The 18,782-nt window shown below is 28.9% G+C and overlaps 2 protein-coding genes and 1 non-coding gene across 5 annotated transcripts in view; 2 read left to right on the top strand and 1 right to left on the bottom strand.

Annotated features, from left to right (window-relative positions):
* Window positions 1–8,906, top strand: part of LOC117177464 (cyclin-dependent kinase 9-like) — an 86,282-nt gene extending 77,376 nt beyond the window's left edge. For all 3 annotated transcript variants that reach the window (XM_033368179.1, XM_033368180.1, XM_033368178.1), the window contains exons 3-8: window positions 771–855; window positions 5,785–5,875; window positions 6,113–6,279; window positions 6,385–6,626; window positions 6,798–6,945; window positions 8,222–8,906. In XM_033368179.1, coding sequence (XP_033224070.1) covers window positions 771–855; window positions 5,785–5,875; window positions 6,113–6,279; window positions 6,385–6,626; window positions 6,798–6,945; window positions 8,222–8,527 — 1,039 coding nt within the window. In that variant the 3' untranslated portion in view covers window positions 8,528–8,906. The remainder of the gene's footprint in view (window positions 1–770; window positions 856–5,784; window positions 5,876–6,112; window positions 6,280–6,384; window positions 6,627–6,797; window positions 6,946–8,221) is intronic.
* Window positions 8,907–9,229: 323 nt separating this feature from the next.
* LOC117176989 (cyclin-dependent kinase 9-like) lies at window positions 9,230–17,527 on the top strand. The gene is made up of 7 exons (XM_033367430.1): window positions 9,230–9,586; window positions 9,795–9,879; window positions 12,229–12,319; window positions 12,475–12,641; window positions 12,731–12,972; window positions 13,102–13,249; window positions 15,349–17,527. Exons 1-7 carry the CDS (start codon window positions 9,453–9,455, stop codon window positions 15,655–15,657), a joined length of 1,176 nt encoding a protein of 391 aa, XP_033223321.1. The 5' UTR covers window positions 9,230–9,452; the 3' UTR covers window positions 15,658–17,527.
* Window positions 13,421–13,492, bottom strand: Trnaw-cca. Its single transcript has one exon. It is a non-coding gene; the product is annotated as a tRNA-Trp (tRNA).
* Window positions 17,528–18,782: the final 1,255 nt, after the last annotated feature.

Raw genomic sequence — 18,782 nt, 5'->3', positions numbered from 1 at the left:
TTAGAATTTTCAGTATATGCCGATTGCATATAAAAGAAAAATAATCATTATATTATTTTAATTTTTAAACTACATATGTTATCTTTGTTTTAGATTAGAGTTACATGTAGTTAAATATTATAAAACCATTTTGATACTTGAAGAAGTATCTGTTATTATTCCAATAAAAATCTGCATCTAATATTTTTTGTAGCAGATATTTAATTCTTCTAGGAAAAGAGATTTTAATATAATCTATATGCAGTACCGGCAGAAATTATCTACACGCCTATTTTTTTAACTGTTGATAAAGTGCTTTACTTTTTATAATATTTACGTGAACATTCTTTCGTTTTAATACCGTGAAGGGTGATAAAATTCGGCGTCTCATAGCCCCAAATAGAAGGCAAAATGCACATTTGATAGAAAAAAATTGCAAAAAAAGTATCAAATTTCGATGTTTTATTCGAATGAAATATTTTTTATACTTTATATCAAAATAAGCACCAGGACTTTAAAAAAATTCAATATTTTCAGAGTTAACCCAATTTTTCGAAAACATCTAACTTTGATGGTTTTTTTGCAATATGTTTATATAAAAATCACATTTTGTCTTCAACTTGAGCTTATTAGACGCAGAATTTTATTCATTTTCACGGTATTACGTGGAAAAAATTACATGTTAATATTATCAAAATTAAGGTACTTTAGCAACAGCTCACAAAACAGGCTTTTAGATAATTTCAGGCTGTAGTATAATTGAAACAATATTTTAGTAATTTAATTTTCAGGGAAGTATTCAAAGCGAGGGATAAGAAGAACATTAAGAAGGTCGTAGCTATGAAGAAAGTATTATTGAACAACGAAAAGGAAGGTGTAAGTAATCATAATTTTGTAAATTATCGTCTTACAAGTGCTACCCTACCTGAAAAACCTGAAAGTGTCAGGAAATTTTTACATACCTGGAAAACCCTAGAAATGTCAGGGCTATTTTTCGAAAGCGTGATCAATTTTTTTTAATGAAATGTAAAATTAAACATCGATAATTCTTAATTTGTAAAACTATCTTTCTATAACTTTATTTAACTAATTTGTTGAAAATTAGTTTCTTATGATTTGAAATTAATTTTCGTAACTAAAAATTAAATTATCATATTTTTTGTTGCAAGTTTGTCGCTTTTAAATGAAAAATTAAGTGTCTCGTTAAAAAATCATGAATTTTGTTGAAAATTCGTTCCTTTTTGTAGAAAATTAATCTTCTTGGTTGAAAATTCATCTTTCTTTCTTTCTTGACAATTTAATAGTTTGTGAGCAATTTTTACTCTCGAGTGAAAACTCTTTCTTAGTAGAAAAATTAACTATTGTTGAAAAATTGTCTTTTTGGTTGAAACATCAACTACTATATGCTTGTCAACAATTCATATTTTTAAAATGAAAATTTATTCACTTGGTTAAAATTTAAACTCTTCTGTTAAAAATACATTTTTTTGTTCGAAGAATCAAAATTTTAATGGAAAATTCACCTCTTTAGATGAAAATTAGTTTTTTTGCTTCAAAATTTTTTTCATCTAAAAGTATAACTATTCCAGTTAAATATTTTATAATTTTAGTTAAAAATTCAAGGTCCCGGAAGCTGGAATTACAACATTGTCATATTGATGTGGGCACTATGCCATAATTTAGTGCTTATTTAGGGCTAATTTATGCTGCAGAAAAAAATGTTGTGCCCGGTAATTTTGGCCAAAAACATGTAGTAATGCTACCTTCAGCTGAAGCCACAAATCCTGTATGCGAAACTCGGAAATTATTAGTGGTATCAAATTCTCCTTTACGCAGGAATTTAGTGCTAATTATGTGCTCTGGATTCATGCCTTGCAAAAAATTCGGGCACTTTTTTTTTACCAAAAACGTGTAGTAATTCTACACTACTACACGTTTTTGGTGAAAAAAAAGTGCCTGGATTTTTTGTAAGGCATAAATCCAGATCACTTAATTAACACTAAATTCCTGCGCAAAGCTGATCTTGATACCACTAATAGTTTCCGAGTTTCGCATACCAGAGTCACCTGAAGCTAGCATTCCTACATGTTTTTGATCAACATTATCGGGCACAAAATTTAGTTTTTGCAGAATACATTAGCACTTAATTAGCACTAAACTCCTGCGCAAAGCAGATCTTGATACCACTAATAGTTTCCGAATTTCGCATACCAGAGTCACCTGAAGCCAGGATTACTACACGTTTTTGGTAAAAAAAAATGCCCGGATTTTTTGCAAGGCATAAATCCAGAGAACTTAATTAGCACTAAATTCCTGCGCAAAGGAGAATTAGATACCACTAATAGTTTCCGAGTTTCGCATACCGGAGTTTTGGCTTCAGCTGAAGCTAGCATTATTACATGTTTTTGGCCAAAATTACCGGGCACAACATTTTTTTTTTTGCAGCATAAATTAGCACTAAATTATGGCACAGTGCCCACATAAATATGGCAATGTTGTAATTCCAGCTTCCGGGACCTAAAAATTCATCTCTTTGGTTAAAAATATTTTTTTAAACTTAAAATTTAACTATTCTATTTTTGGTTGATAATATGTCTTTAGATGAAAATTAATGTATTTTGTGGAAATTTCGTCTTTTTTCGTAGAAATATTTCTGGTTAAAAATTCAACTATTCATCATTTGAGTTAAAAATTCATGTTTTTGGTTAATTCAAATATATTAGTTGAAGATTCATCATTTTAGTTTAAAATAATTTTTTTTTACTGAAAATTTAAATATTCCATTCTTGGTTAAAATTCGGCCTTTTTTATTTCAAAATTCAACTGTTTGGTTGAAATGTTATCTTTTGTCAGTTAAGCTTTTTACTGTTTCATTATAAATTCATGTTTTTTTTATCACCTTTTTTAGTAGAAAATCTTTTTTTTTAATTCATATTTTTGTTTGAAACTAATAATATTATTTTGTTCAATGATAAATTCTTGTCTTCAAAATTCATCATTTTGGTTTAAAATTTATCTATTTCAGTTAAAGATTTATATTTTTATTAAAAAATTCATCACTTTCTTTAAAATTTTTTTTTTCTGTGAATAATTAATTTTCTTAACTGAAAATTTAACTTCCATTTTTTTTAAACCTGATCGTTTTTAGTATACATATTCCGAATCGATTTTGTTAAAGAAATACGAAAGTAAATGCATTAAAAAAAATTATATTTAGGGGGGGGGGCACAACCCCATAAAGTATATCCATATAAATGACATCGACACGTTTTTCCCATAAGAAAAAAATACGTTCTTGTGCATCTTTTTTTTAGAATCCTCAATATTATCTCAATCGAATTGAAACTCAACGTTTCTCTACACAATTAGCCATAGAATACGAATAAAATATCGCTTCTCAAATATCAACACCGTAACTCTGTTTTATAGGGTCCCAAAAACCCCCCATAAGTGAAAAAATGGGTTTTGCGACTTTTTGATGCTAATTATCACTTTTTGCGTTTTTTAGTACGAATTGTTTCTGGCACATAAAAGACCATTTTATACTGATAATTAGATGTTTAAATAAATTGTTTAAAGAATTTATTGTTGTTTATAGCCATATTCTTATAGAATGGAGTTAGAAAGACGTGATTTTTTCATAGAAAATCCGTTTGTTGTCCAATTTTTAATTAGTTATAGTTTATCAATATTAACAAGAGTGATTGTGTAAACAATTTATTATTATTGTTAATAATACTTCTTAGAAAAATACTACATTATTGCGGTTTCAATTAAGATAAGTTAAGTAATTAATTAGAGTCAAGAAAATTGATTGTTTAAACAATTGCCTATTATTATTAATAATATTATATTTGAATAATGCTATAAAGGTGCCATTTTTCTGAAATTTCTGGCTTTTTTCCACTTTTCAATAGGAGTGAAGTAATAATGAATTCAAGTTAACAAAAACAATTGTTTAAAGAATTTGTAATCATTGTTAATAATATTCTCTTGGCTTAATTGGTAGAATGTTGTGGTTTCTTTCTGAAATTTTCAACTGTTTATCTATTTTTCATTAGGCGTGACCTAATAATTAATTAAGTTTAGCAAAAATAATTGTTTAAACGAATTATTATTGTTTATGACTATCTTCATCTGTAGCAATATTTGATAGTTGCGGTTTTTTCGGCAATTTTTACCTTTCTGTACTTTTTCACTTAGTAACATAATAATTAATGACAGTTAACAAAAAAGTTGTTTAGAAAATTTAATATTGTTTATAACTATCTTTTTTTAAATAAGTGCTAAGAATTGTGGTTTTTAAATAAAATCTTTAACTTTGCTTCTCTTGCTTAATTATTAAGAATTAATAAACATTAGAGAAAACTACTTTTTAAATAAGCTCTTTCTTTTTTGCGGAAAAGAGCGAAAATAATTCACTCAAAACAACAATACTAATTGAAAAATCATTTTTATTGAGGTTGACATATTATTTCTTCATAAATAACAAGGCAATGCAAAGTTAAAGATTTTTAAAAAACACCACTTTCTAACACTTATCTAAGAAAAGATAGTTAAAAACAATATTAAATTGTTTAAACAACTTTTTTGTTAACTTTTATTAATAATTACCTCACTAAGTGAAGAAAGGACAGAAAGGTTAAAATTTCCGAAAAACCGCAACTATCTGGTATTGATATAGATGAAGATAATCATAAACAATAATAATTTGTTTAAACAATTATTTTTACTAAATTTGATTAATTTTTAAGTCACGCCTAATGAAAAATAGACAAACAGTTGAAAATTTCAGAAGAAACCGCAACATTCTACCAATAAAGCAAAGAGAATATCATTAACAATGATAATAAATTGTTTGAACACTTATTATTGTTAACTTGAATTCATTATAACTTCACTTCTATTGCAAATTAAACAAAAAGACAGAAATTTCAGAAAAGCAGCATCTTTCTAGCATTGTTCAACCATAATATTATTAATAATAATAATAATCAATTGTTTAAACAATTAATTTTCTTGGCTCAAATTAGTTACATAACTTATTTTAATTGATAATTTAAATAAAGTGAATTTTTTTGCATAAACTGCAATTTTTTAGCATTTTTCGAAGAGAATATTATTAAAAACAATAATAAATTGTTTACATAATCACTCTTGTTAAAATTGATGAACTATTACTTCCCTCTAATTTAAAATTGGACAAGTGAAAATTTTTTGAAAAATCGCGTCTTTCTAACTCTATTCTATGAGAAAATGGTTATAAACAATAATTAACATCTAATTATCAGTATGAAATGGTTTTTTATGTGCCAGAAACAATTTACATGAAAAAACCCGTAAAAAACATCATAATTAGCGACAAAAGCTCGCAAACCCCATTTCTTCACTTATGGGTTTTTTTTGGGACTCTATAAAACAGACTTATGGTGTTGATGTTTGAAAAGTGATATTTTATTCGTATTTTATGGCTAATTGTGAAGAGAAATGTTGAATTTCAATTCGATTCAAATAATATTGAGGATTATGAATAAGATTGACAAAAAACGTATTTTTTTCTTATGGGAAATACGTGTTACACTTCATGGGGCTTGCGGCACCTCTAAATATCATTTATTTTTCAGAACAAAAAAAAAATGCATTTATTTTTGTGTCGATTCGAAAAAATTTCTGGGGTGTCTCAATAAAAATTCAAAAAATAAATTTTGGGACCACCCTAGTGTACATCCTGACAAGAAATTTGGAAAGTGTTCTATATTTTAATAAGTATGATTTTAATTTCAAGCGAATTCATTTTTTGTTTAGTTTCCCATAACTGCTTTGAGAGAAATAAAGATTCTGCAGTTACTCAAGCACAAAAATGTTGTGAATCTGATTGAAATCTGTAGGAAGACAGGTAATTTTTAAGTTACTACTCATTCAGGGTGGCCACTGGCCTGAAAAATCGGGAATATCATGTAAATTGAAAACCTTTATAAAATACTCGAAATTGAACTTTCGAATCATGGGGAACAATTTTTGCAGCCCAAGTAATGACCAGGAATTTGGATCTGATATTTGTGTGGCCATCCTGTTTATTTATTCATCACTGAGTTAATTGTGAGCAAATAATGAATCCAAATTCTACTTTCAGTACGTTCGGGTAATCGCTGTCGTTCAACTTTCTATCTCATATTCGATTTCTGTGAACACGATCTCGCAGGTTTACTTGCTAATCCAAACGTGCAATTCACTCTAGGCGAAATTAAGAATGTCATGCGACAGATGATGAATGGATTATACTATATTCATAGCAACAAAGTAAGTTGTTATCAGACCCAAATTTAATTTAATTATTCTGAATAATTGAAATCTATATAATTAATCCAATTCCATACATTTTTTATTTGAAATATTCTTTTGTAGATTTTGCATCGAGACATGAAGGCTGCAAATGTGCTTATCACAAAGACTGGTCTTCTGAAATTGGCTGACTTTGGCCTAGCACGAGCTTTTAGTGATTCAAAAATTAATCAGCCGAATCGGTATACGAATAAGGTAGTAACCCTTTGGTATCGACCACCAGAGTTGTTACTGGGCGATCGAAATTATGGACCACCAGTCGATTTGTGGGGGGCAGGATGTATCATGGCTGAAATGTGGACAAGGTATGATTATTAATAGTAAATTAGTATATGAGACACAAGAGGATATATGTTTAGGATTAATTATAATAATTTATTTACGTTTCCAAAGTCAAAGACACTGTAATAGCAATTTCAATTTGAAAGCATTCTAGTTATTTTAAACCTTATCATTTATTGTTTTTGATTTTGCAGAGCACCAATCATGCAAGGAGCTTCAGAGCAACAGCAGCTGACTCTGATTTCCGAATTATGTGGATCAATTACCACTGAAGTCTGGCCAAGTGTAGAATCTCTAGAACTTTTCAATAAAATGCAACTGATTAGCGGTCAAAAGAGAAAAGTAAGTCTCATAGAATTCACATACATTTCTTAAGCATGGTTATTAATTAGTCAGCAAATTCGTATTTCATCTTACGTTTTCAAAGTATAATTTTCAAATAAAGGCCCTAATCGTCGATATATTTAAAACTTAAATATTTTTCAAAAATTAATTGTAGTAAACTCAAATTAAAAGAGTTTACACATCAGCAATATGATTTTAGCAAATTCAAGGGTATACCATATCAAATTGGAAGCATTCAACATTAATAAAACCTTAGAATTGCACATTCAAAAATAAATAAGTTCCAAATTTAGTAATATTCGTATGTGAGTAGCTTAAAAAAATCTAAAATAAAAGCATTCATTAGCTCAAATCGAGAATCTTAAACAATTAAAGAACACATGAATTATTCAAAATTTTAAAAATAATTTTTAATTAACAAAAATTTTTAATTCAGACAAATCAAATAGTCCTTTTATTATTGAATAATTAAGTTTTGGGCGTTCATAAAATTGGAAGCTCATATATTTTTAAATAATTAAAATCATGTAGAAGTTTTTCGGATTTAAAAACACTTCATACTTAAATTTATCGTATTTGAATGAAATTTATTTTAGTTCATTGGAATTAGTGAAGTAGGAATTATTTTTCGATGATTATTTTACCTTTGAAAAGATATTAAATCAATTTTAATTAATTTCATTTTATGTGATTATTTTTCTTCAATGCTGTTTTTCTCTTCGATTAAAAGTCTCTACTTTTTCGGCAATGAAACTTTCAGCGTAAGGTTTAGAATTTCTTTTCAAATTACCTTTGAAAACCCTGGAATTTGTAAATGAAAATTCTGTGGCAACTCTGGCATAAGAAATTGTATAAGATATTTCATAAAATCATAAAAAAAAGTATCCAAATTTCACTCCCATATAGGATTTTATGCTAGTTTATTATTTGATGCATTTTTCCATACGTATACCGTTTGACCTAATTTCTTCGTTAAAGAAATAAAACTATTACAAATTGGAGTTCTTTGCCTGAAACTTTTATTCTGTATTCCCAAAGGGAGATATTTATTGAGATTCCATGCGACTAATGTCATTTATCCGATTTTTTTAAATAGCATTATAGTCGATCCGAGGCCTACGCAATTGATATTATAAGTCTGTTATTTAAAAAAATTTAGTTCAACTATCCTGCTCTTATTTTTCTAAATTTATGCCACTTTTGACTCTATTAAAGATCTGTAATGTGAGTTGTAGCCCTGATTATATAATTTGAATACGTTCTCTTCTTTTAGGTGATAGAAAGGCTCAAAGAACACGTGAACGACGAACTCGCTTGCGACCTAATGGACAAACTTTTTATACTGGATCCCAGCAGACGAATTGATTCCGATGCGGCTTTAGAGCATGAATTCTTTTGGGTAGACCCCATGCCCTGTGAACTAGGTCCAATGCTAGCAAAACATGGCCAGAGTATGTTCGAATATTTAGCACCAAGAAGACGATCACATTTGCGAAATCCTCTTCAGGTAAATGGTGGATCTTCCAAACCTAGTACGAGTAGTGTGACCGAGAACGAGTACCGGGATCGTGTTTTCTAACAAATTCAAATCCTAAAGACTGCTCCGTTTTGTATTATCTCCAGGCCATGACTTCCTTAAACTTCAGTATGTCTCTAATGCGATCAAAATTTTAGTTTCTAAGATAATTTATTAATATGCTTATTATAATTCCTAAACTATATTTTTAGTTAAAAATTAGCCTCCTTCAAGCTAGACCTGACTTAAGCCATTTAAGTTCAACCTTTAGTCACTTGAAATATTTGATTTTGCATAAATTCTGTGATCTTGACTCGGTTTTTTGATTCAAGATTTAGATTAGTAAACTCTGTACATACTATTTTTCTATGTTAAAGAGCACATAAACGTCTTTAGAATAATTGCTATAGTATACATTTTATAAAATTGTTGCGAAGAGCATAGACTGAAAATCAAATTTGAATAAAGACGTTGAATTTGTATTAAAAATGTGAACTGTCAAATTTCCTTTAGAAAATTAATCTCAATTTCACTTGAGAACATTTTAAACTTCGAGGGATTTCATTAATATTTTTTGAATGATTAAGTTTATCGCCGATTAGAAGTTGTATAAACGTTCATAAAAAAGTGATCGTAAAAAATTCTGGAGAATCAAAAATTTGAAAGTGTGGAGGGCGCAATAAAATCGTGTTCCTTGCGTTTATTTGACATGGCGGTTCTGTTCTCAACTAATATGCGTCAAAAGTGAGGTTATGTTGGTGTTCTAGTTTTGGTTTCTGTTTGACGCGAAGTAAGAGAATGCGGGAATAAAAACGAAAATTGCCTGAGAATTTGGTATATATACAAGTTTATTAATAGAAGACTAGCAAACAATTTCATTTTTAATTGTTCTCGTCTCAATACGTATAGTGCGTATTCTTTTCTGAAGAGAAATGCTAGTGAATAAGAATTGTGTGTTACTTTGAACGGTGCGAATAACAATATCAACATGAACTCTACTCTATCCACGAATCCAATGAATCCCAAAGAAAAAGAAAAGTACATCGAGGAATTTAATTTTCCTTATTGCGATGAATCCACTAAATACGAGAAAGTTGCGAAAATTGGCCAGGGAACTTTTGGGTAAGTACGCTATAGAATTGACAGCTTGTTGTTTTGAAGATTATCAAAATTCATCCATTCTTTGACATATTGTTTCGGTTTTAGTTTGTATAATTTTTTTCTTCATTGTCTTATGTAATATAATATGTGTAATATAAGAGAAGATATCGAAGTTATATGATATAATTAAATTAATATGAGGATTAACATTTATATATCGTGTTTACAGCGAGGTTTTCAAAGCCAGGGATAAAAAAACGGGTAAAAAGTTTGTGGCTATGAAGAAAGTTTTGATGGACAACGAAAAAGAGGGTGTAAGTATAATTAAAGTAATAGCAAATGTTGATTTCCTTACAATGTTAAAATGCTTGTCAGCTATAGTCCTTTTCAGCTCTTCTTAAATCATATAATTGTGATCCAGTTTTTAGAACTGGGTCAAAATCCATGTTTGGAATTTTTCATAGTTATTGTATCTTTTTTTTTTCTCTTCACAATTTAATGGAGCTGAGTAAGAGTTCTAAAGTACTTTTTTAAAATTAAAAAATGTAACGCAATAATTTGAGTGTCAATATTTTCGTTTTTGTGGGCCGCATCATTGCCAAGGGGTTTTCTCTAAGGTTTTTTTAAAGATGGTTGGTCCAAAGCCATGACTAGTCTATTTTGCGCACAGTGCGAGTGGATAATTTTACCTCCTCCTCCTCGCAAAGCTCTTTTTTATAACTGATTAAGTTCTTTTAATTTTAATTATGCCAGACCTAAAAAATGTTCTTTTTAAAGGTTTGATTGCTCTCGAAATTCTGTATAAAATGAGCCCAGGATAAAGCCAATTTGTCTACTGTTTAAGTTTATATTGCTAAAATAGTGTACATTTCAATGTTTTCTTAAAGGTTCAAAAAATTCCGAAATAATCAACATTTTTCAACCTTCTTGGGCTCATTTTGAATATTTTTTTCATCATATCACGACAGCTTATGAGGATAAATCTTGAAAAGTAGCTTTTCGATTTGCAATGACTTGAAGCTGTAACAAAAAAGATGGAAAATTTGCAATTCTGATTTGCATACAGATAAGATGTTTTCAAAATTTACCTAATTTTTTGTTAAAACTTTAAGTCCTGCAATTCGATAAGCTAATTTTCACGATTTCTCATAAGCTTCCTTGATACGGTAAAAACGTAGATTCTAAATAAGCCCAAGAAGATTAAAAAATGTTGATTATTTCGAAACTTATTGAACATGTAAGAAAACATTGAAATTTACATTATTTTTGCAATATCTACTTCAAAGATAGACAAATTGGCTTCATCCTGGGCTTATTTTATACAGAATTTCGAAAACAATCAGCCTTTTAAAGAGACATTTTTTTAGCTCTTGTATAATTAAAATTAAGAGAATCTATTTAGTCATAAAAAATAGATGGCCTAAAACTTTTTACGCTCACTGTATTACACAAATTACAAGTTTGAAATGGCGCAGGCCTTGGAGTAATTTTAAAATTCAAAACAGAGTCAATAGTAGCTTTAGTTTTGAAATGTCTTGAATTCTTTTGAAGAAACCCTGAAATCTGTTATTGAGATTCTCTTAAATTCTGAAATCCGTAGAAATCCTTAGAAGTGTTTTGAAATTTTTTAAATATCACTGATAAACAAAAACAACAATAATCGAATAAAATCCTGTGAAACGTCTTGAAATCTATAATATCTTTCAACATTTCTTCAAAATTGATTGTATCTTTGATTTTTGGTTAATTCCTTGAAATCCTCTAAAATACACTAAGAATGTCGAAATCCCTTGCAATTAACTTATATCTATTAGAAATCCGGGAATGTTATAGAAATTCTCTGAAATACCTGGAAAACTCCGATTTTTTTAAATCACTTAAAATTGACAACAATTCTGTATAATCTTCTACAATATTTTAATTTCGTTTGAAACCATTTAAATCCCTTAAATATTGTAAAATTCCTTAAACTCTGCGAAATATTTGTAATTTCTGAAATCTTAGGAAATTCTTTGAAATTCCTTAGACATTTTTCAGCCATGGTCATTAATATGAAAGAATTCGAACTCTTAAAACAGAAATTTTTTTCTTATAAAATAATCAAAACTTGAAACCTTTAAAATCCTTTGATCCTTTAATAACCTTTTGAAATCCCTTGAAATTTTTGAAATCTTCAAATTTCTTGTAATCTTGTAAAATATAATAATAAATAATCCCTTAATTAATTAAAAGCCTTATTTTTTATTAGTTACATTCATAATCGCTGAGTTTCCAATCAGAATAATTTAACTTCAATCGCCTAGTTATAAAAAGTGGGATACTCAAATTCATGTTGGAAACATTTGAAAAAGAAAGCCCTAATAGTTAAATAATTTTTAATTTTAACTTTGACCGTTTTTAATTCAAAAATGACTATTAAGGCAAGCATATACAAAGTTTGTTTGCACATTAAAAAGAATCTTACTTTTTTCACTTTTATTTAGAATGTCTTCTTTTGTCAGATATTGATGTTTTCATTCAATGATAAATCTCTTCATTTTTTAACGATGCCGTAATTAAATATTGTTATTTTCTCATCGCACTGATTCAATCATTTGAAAAAAGACTATACATACATATTTGATCTTAATGATTTTATTATATAATTTAATTTCTTTGTTTAGTTTCCCATAACTGCTCTGAGAGAAATCAAGATTCTGCAGCTTCTCAAACATGAAAACATAGTTAATTTGATCGAAATTTGCAGAACAAAAGGTACAAATTAACACTCAAATCATTACAAATTAAATATGTTTTAATTTTTATAAATTACAAATCTTTCGCGTCGGAATTTAAAAGAAATTTAAAAAATCCAAACTCATTATAAATATTTTTGTTGAAGAATCTATAAATTATTTCTTCTTCTGCAGCCACTCCTGGAAATCGTTATCGATCAACATTTTATCTCATATTCGATTTCTGCGAGCATGACCTCGCAGGTTTACTTTCAAACGTAAACGTAAAATTCAGCTTAGGTGAAATCAAACAAGTAATGGTGCAACTGCTAAATGGACTTTACTATATTCATAGTAATAAAGTAATCACTTTTCTTTGCAAATATATTGATAATCATTCCGAAACTAAATGAATTTTGAGTATTCATAAATATTTCTAAATTAATTACAGATTTTACATCGAGATATGAAGGCTGCAAACGTTCTTATCACAAAGACCGGCATTTTAAAGCTTGCCGATTTTGGACTTGCTCGTGCCTTTAGCATGAATAAAAATGGCCAAGCGAATCGTTATACAAACCGGGTAGTTACCCTCTGGTACAGACCCCCAGAACTGTTACTCGGCGATAGAAATTATGGGCCGCCGGTAGATCTATGGGGGACAGGGTGTATAATGGCTGAAATGTGGACAAGGTAGGATCAGTCAGGCAAAAATAGACATTAATATGTGATAAATTAGTTGGTTTTAAAATCAGTAAAAAATTATATTCATTTGTTGTGTTTACATTTTTTATTTATTTATACGAAATATATTTTTCGCAGATCACCCATTATGCAAGGCAATACAGAACAGCAACAGCTGACTCTGATTTCTCAATTGTGTGGTTCAATCACACCTGACGTTTGGCCAGCTGTAGCAGATCTGGATCTCTACAATAAAATGGAACTGATCAAAGGACAAAAGAGAAAAGTAAGCTAATTTTAATATTCAAATTACCCTTAAATTACTTTAACGTGAAAAATTGGTAGCGGAGTTTTTAATATTTTTAAGCTTTTCAGTGTTGATTTACCTGATATAAAATATTTAATTTTTGGAAATTTTTAAAGTAAAAAAAGAAATTATTAAAAAAAAAACTTTTCTTGACCCCGACGTGATTTGAACACGCAACCTTCTGATCTGGAGTCAGACGCGCTACCGTTGCGCCACGGAGTCTTGGTGTCTACAGCTTTTCTTAGAAATTTGTATAGCTGTCTGTCATTCGTTGTTTAAAGTAAAGTTTTAGAAATAAGAAAAAAATTGAGAAATGTGTACTCGTAAATATGTTGTCAAATGTTTAAAATCTTATATTTCCGTTAATAAATGTCAAAAAATCCCTTTAAAAATGAAGTTCAGCTAATATTAATAAAAACGCGAGACAGCCACAGGTCACGGAAAACTTGTAAATCAGACCAAAGTTAGGGCATTTTTTTGGTCAAGGAAAGTTAGTAATTTTGAAAAAAAAAATCAAGAAATTTCTGTCAGAAGCACTTTAAGTAACTTTCACATTACTCACTTTTCTTTCAATACTTAACCTTTTGGGTTAATTTATTAAAACTCACACTATTGAATTCATGTTTTATGTATTATTATATTATTATTATTATATTATATATTATTTTAAATAAACTATTTCTGAATTTTCTTGCATTCTTTTTAAATACTTTAGAATATTTTAAAAGATTCTTAGTAGATTTCAAAGAATTTATTTTTAAAAAATTAGGGATTTTGTAGGATTTTATATATTTGAATGTTTCAAGGAATTTTTAATTCATTTCAATAATTTGAAGGAATTAAACAAATTGAAAGGATTTTAGTGTTTTTAAAAATTACAAGGAATTTTGTAAAAATTTAGCAAATTTCAAAGGATGTCAAAAGGTTTTACACGATTAGAAATATCTTATGGTATTTTTAATGGATTTTAATAATTTGAAGTGACTAATATTTTTAAAATGATTTTTGAGTATTTTTTAAACACCCAACTAATTTTTAGGAGCTTTCAAAAATGCTAATGGTTTTCAAAATATTAGCAATATTTTAGGGTATTCAAAAAGATTACAAGGCATTTTAAAGAGCTTTAAAAAGTTTCAATTGATTTTAAAAGAATTCAAAGAATTTTTTGTTCATTTCAATAATTTGAAGAGATTTTAAAGAATCTGAAATATGTTAGGGCATTTTAGAATGCTGCAAGGCATGTTAAAGAAATTTAAACACTTTTAAGAGATTTTAAGGAATTTAAAAGAATTTGCTTGCGGTTTTAAAAAATTTCCTAGAACTTCAGAAGATATGGAACGATTTTGCAAGACCTGGGTTTATACCCAGGTATTTAAAATATTTAAAAGATTCCAATGGAGGATTTCAGTGACCTGAAATTATTTTAATTAATTTTCCAGAATTTCAGAATATATCTACAGATTTCGTAGAATTTCACGGGATTTTATAATATTTGAGTGGGTTTCACAAAATTGGTTCGCCAGAAGTGAGGGATTTCGTAGATTTTCAAAGATTTTCCAATTTTTTTTGCAGTTTATTTGAATTTATCTGGAATTTTTCATTAATTCTTATTAATTTGTTCTCAATTCTTTTAAATGTTTTTTTAATTTTTTGAATTTACTTCATGCTTTTTCTTGAGTTTTTGGTTTAATTAATTCTAAAGTGTTTTATAGTCACCTTGAAATCTGAGGCACTTCATCAAATTGTTTTGATTTTCCTTAAATTTTTCTAAGCTCATTTCAAACTTACTGAATTCAATGAACTGTTTCAAATTTTCAAATTGTTTTTAGTTCACCATGAATTTTTATGAATTTCGTCGAATCCTTCGCATTTCTCTAAATCGACTCAAATTTTACTTAAATCAATGGAATTTAAGAAACAAATCCAATTCATTTGTATTCTTTTGAATTTACGTTGAATTTTTGAAGCTTTATGAATTTATTCTGAATTAGGTAAAATAAAAAATTAGTCTTGAAAGTCCCTGAAAATTATTATAAAAAATAATTTTTTAAAACTTTAATATAACTTATTTTCTTCAGGTGAAAGAGAGACTTAAACCATACGTGAAAGACGCATATGCTTGTGACCTTTTGGACAAACTTCTGTTATTAGACCCCACTAAAAGGTACGACGCCGATCAGGCCATGGATCACGAATTTTTTTGGGTTGATCCCATGCCTTGCGACCTCAGTAAAATGCTATCTCAATACACTCAAAGCATGTTTGAATATCTGGCCCCGCCGAGAAGATCAGGTCATTTAAGACATCCACATCACCCAGTAACTGGAGGACCCTCGAAACCCAGCACAAGCGTCGCTGATAGCGGTTACCAAGATCGTGTTTTCTAGCGAATTCAAATTTCTTTATTTTGCTTCGAGTAACCAAAGTATTCAGTAATAATGCTGAGCATTTAAGGTAAGTGTCCCGGGTATTAATAGTTTAGGAGTTTTGTATCTACGCTCATGATAATCCTGGAATACTTCTAACGGGTACCTTCTTAACTTAATAGACAACAGCGCCATCTGAAAAGCGAACTATTTAAAACTTTGAAATAATTAGAAAATTTAACAAGAAAATACAGTGTCAATTCGTGTTTATCAATGTCGTTTGACTGTGAAATGAAATCCCAAAATTCTACCCAATAGTTCGAGGTTAGTGACGCTGTTGTCGCTGCACTTCAGGCATGTAATGAATGCCCAGAATGGCCACTGGAGCAGACAACTATAAAATGATCGGGATTTTTCACATATTGGAAAACCAGGAAAATTCAATTCTTGACCGGGAATCGTACATCCAATCGCATAAAAAACCTGATTGATTCTAGAGTTCTCTAGTTTTCAGAAAACTGTTATACCATAAGGTCCAATTCGCATTGATGTTAAAATTATCGGAAAAAAATTCTTTTTGAAGTCATTTACTAGTCAGTGGGCACACAAGTCCTAAACTTGTCCTATATGCGTCTTTCGGCGGACGTCGTAAGGACGTCATGAGGATCTTTTAAAGACATGAAAAGATCCAAGGGATGTCTTAAAGACGCTATATGCCCGCTGGGTATATATAAAAAATTAATAATTTGAAAAATATTTCTTTTGAAAGCAAGAGTGATTATGAATTTTTTATTTCATTCATTGTCTCTGGTTTTACTTTCATTAATATAAAAAATATATATAAATTGACCTGGAAAAAAGATTGAAACCCAGAAAGTGATCGGGTATTTTTTCCATGTCTAAAGTGGCCATTCTGTAAATGAGAATTAGAAGCTAAAAATATAATTTAAATTCTAGAAGACTAGGACTCTCGTAAACTGGGACATTTGCAGTTGGCCGGTCTTTCATTAGAAACAATAGTTATTTGAAGTTTTTCAAATTATAAAGGAAGGAAAGGAGTTTTCAATTATTTCACAAAATAATATTAATGGAATATGCAGTTCAGTTAAATTTTATTCTTTTTTCTAAATCCTAGTAATTTATTTTTTTTTAATTTCCATTTTGCATCACGTCCTAAATAAACTTTATATATGGGTGAGTTCCCAACATAGGCAGCGATACGCTAATTTGTGGACGACAGAGTTTTCTATATTTTTATATTTCCAGATTGCAAAATCTGGATCATGTTTTTTGCCTGGTCCATTTAAAAGTTTTGTCGTCCTATTGACAATCCCAATGGACGAAATATTATACATTCACTAATTATATTTAGACTTATCATCTTAATGGATTTTGTTTGCATCAAATTAATTTTTGTATTTAGGTATAGATTTGTATTTTCTCATATTTATTTTTAGTGACGAATCTTTTCTTCTAGATCAAAATCGTACGACCCGTTCTTGGGTTGTCAAAAAATTGTATCAAATCTTCAAGTCAAAAGATATTGTAAAATTGTATCTGAATTTTATTAGAAAATTCGTAATTGTATATTTTTAAGTGGGACTGGCCCTGAATTTTCACTTTTTTCACCTGCGAGACGGAAAATGTAGTACAAAAATGTAATTCGGATTAATAATGTCGCGAATTACCATGGATTGCAGTATTTTTATCAAAAGGCATTTAAAAATTATGTCTTAAATGCTCTTCAGTAGAAAATTGTAATTAAAAATTATATTTCTGAATGATTTATAATTATTTATTAAACTTGAATAAAGAACTGGGACTTTTAATTTTACATTTGCACATAATACGTAATCGTAAAGTTTGACGTAAATTAATTTATGTGAATGTTTATTAATAAATATTGTTAAACTAATATGTCGTTTGAAATATAAATTTATGAAAATATTAATGTTTTGTTTTTTATTTTCATTTTTCAAATTTCAAGTTAATTATCAATAGTCCGAGGAACCATTGAATTGAACCTTTGTTCAGTTTTTTACTATTTTATAAACTTGTCGAGGAGGCAACAAGAATATTTCATCGTACCATTCGCACAGCGTTTACGGTCTGGCAAGTATTTCAATAAAAGGACATTAATAATGAACTGAATAAATTAAAATGTAATTCATTATATCGCCGATGCTTATGAAAAAAACCTGTAAAATAAAGCTATGAAGAAAAACCTTTTTCAAAGACTCGGTGAAAAATAAATTGTTTATTAGGTCGCTGTGAAAAAATGCATTATTTTAAAACACCGTGAAGAAGAACGCACATCAGTAAAAAGGTACGAAAAAATATATATTTCGGTAAATGCTGAGAAAAAACCTTATTCCCATAAGCGCTATGAAAAAAGACCTTACTCATGAAAAAACCGTGAAAAAAACCTTATTTGTAAAAGAGCCGTGAAAAAAGACCGCATTCGTTAAAACTTTTAATCAAACTGTTTTATTAAAAAAAAACTATAATCATCATTTTGTCGTAAGAAAAAGTATAACTGGTGGACTATGCAAAGAACTAAAACAAAAAATAAAGTTAAAATCGTTTTTTTTACGCGGCCAGCCACTTATTGTCTGGGTTTAAGTGTTGTTGTTTATACATGTATGTTTAATATAGAGTGCGTGGATCTATAGATATTAATATAAACATAGTTCATAATAGGAGTGAGGAGAAAAGTACTGGGCAGTGTTTACTAAAATATGTTTTTTATTACGGCCATTCAATGATGCGGGTTTTTTCACAGTATTTATACAAGACGTGTTTTTTTCACAGCGTTTACCAATATGTATTTTTTACAGTGTTTACTGAGATATTATTTTGTTTATCGCCTTTGATAGAGATGAGTTTTTTTTCATGGCTTTATGATAAGAAGTGTGTTTTTCACAGCAATATAATTTATGGGTTCGTTCTCCTAAGCACCGGCGATATGTTTATTTCTGACGTTCCACTTCGGCTTCAATATATTTTAATTAGGAGTTGTTACAGAAGTCGGATTTCAACATTCCAGCACATTTACCAGGTGTATACATATGAAACCGGTATTGCCATCTAGCGGCCAGTAGGCACACTTGTAGGCACTGTCGGAACTTACCATTTGTGCTAATTGG

The sequence above is a fragment of the Belonocnema kinseyi genome, chromosome 7 (assembly GCF_010883055.1).
Source record: "Belonocnema kinseyi isolate 2016_QV_RU_SX_M_011 chromosome 7, B_treatae_v1, whole genome shotgun sequence".
NCBI lineage: Eukaryota > Metazoa > Arthropoda > Insecta > Hymenoptera > Cynipidae > Belonocnema > Belonocnema kinseyi.
The sequence above is the reverse complement of the archived record's forward strand: the minus strand, read 5'-3'. Positions and strand labels throughout refer to the sequence as shown.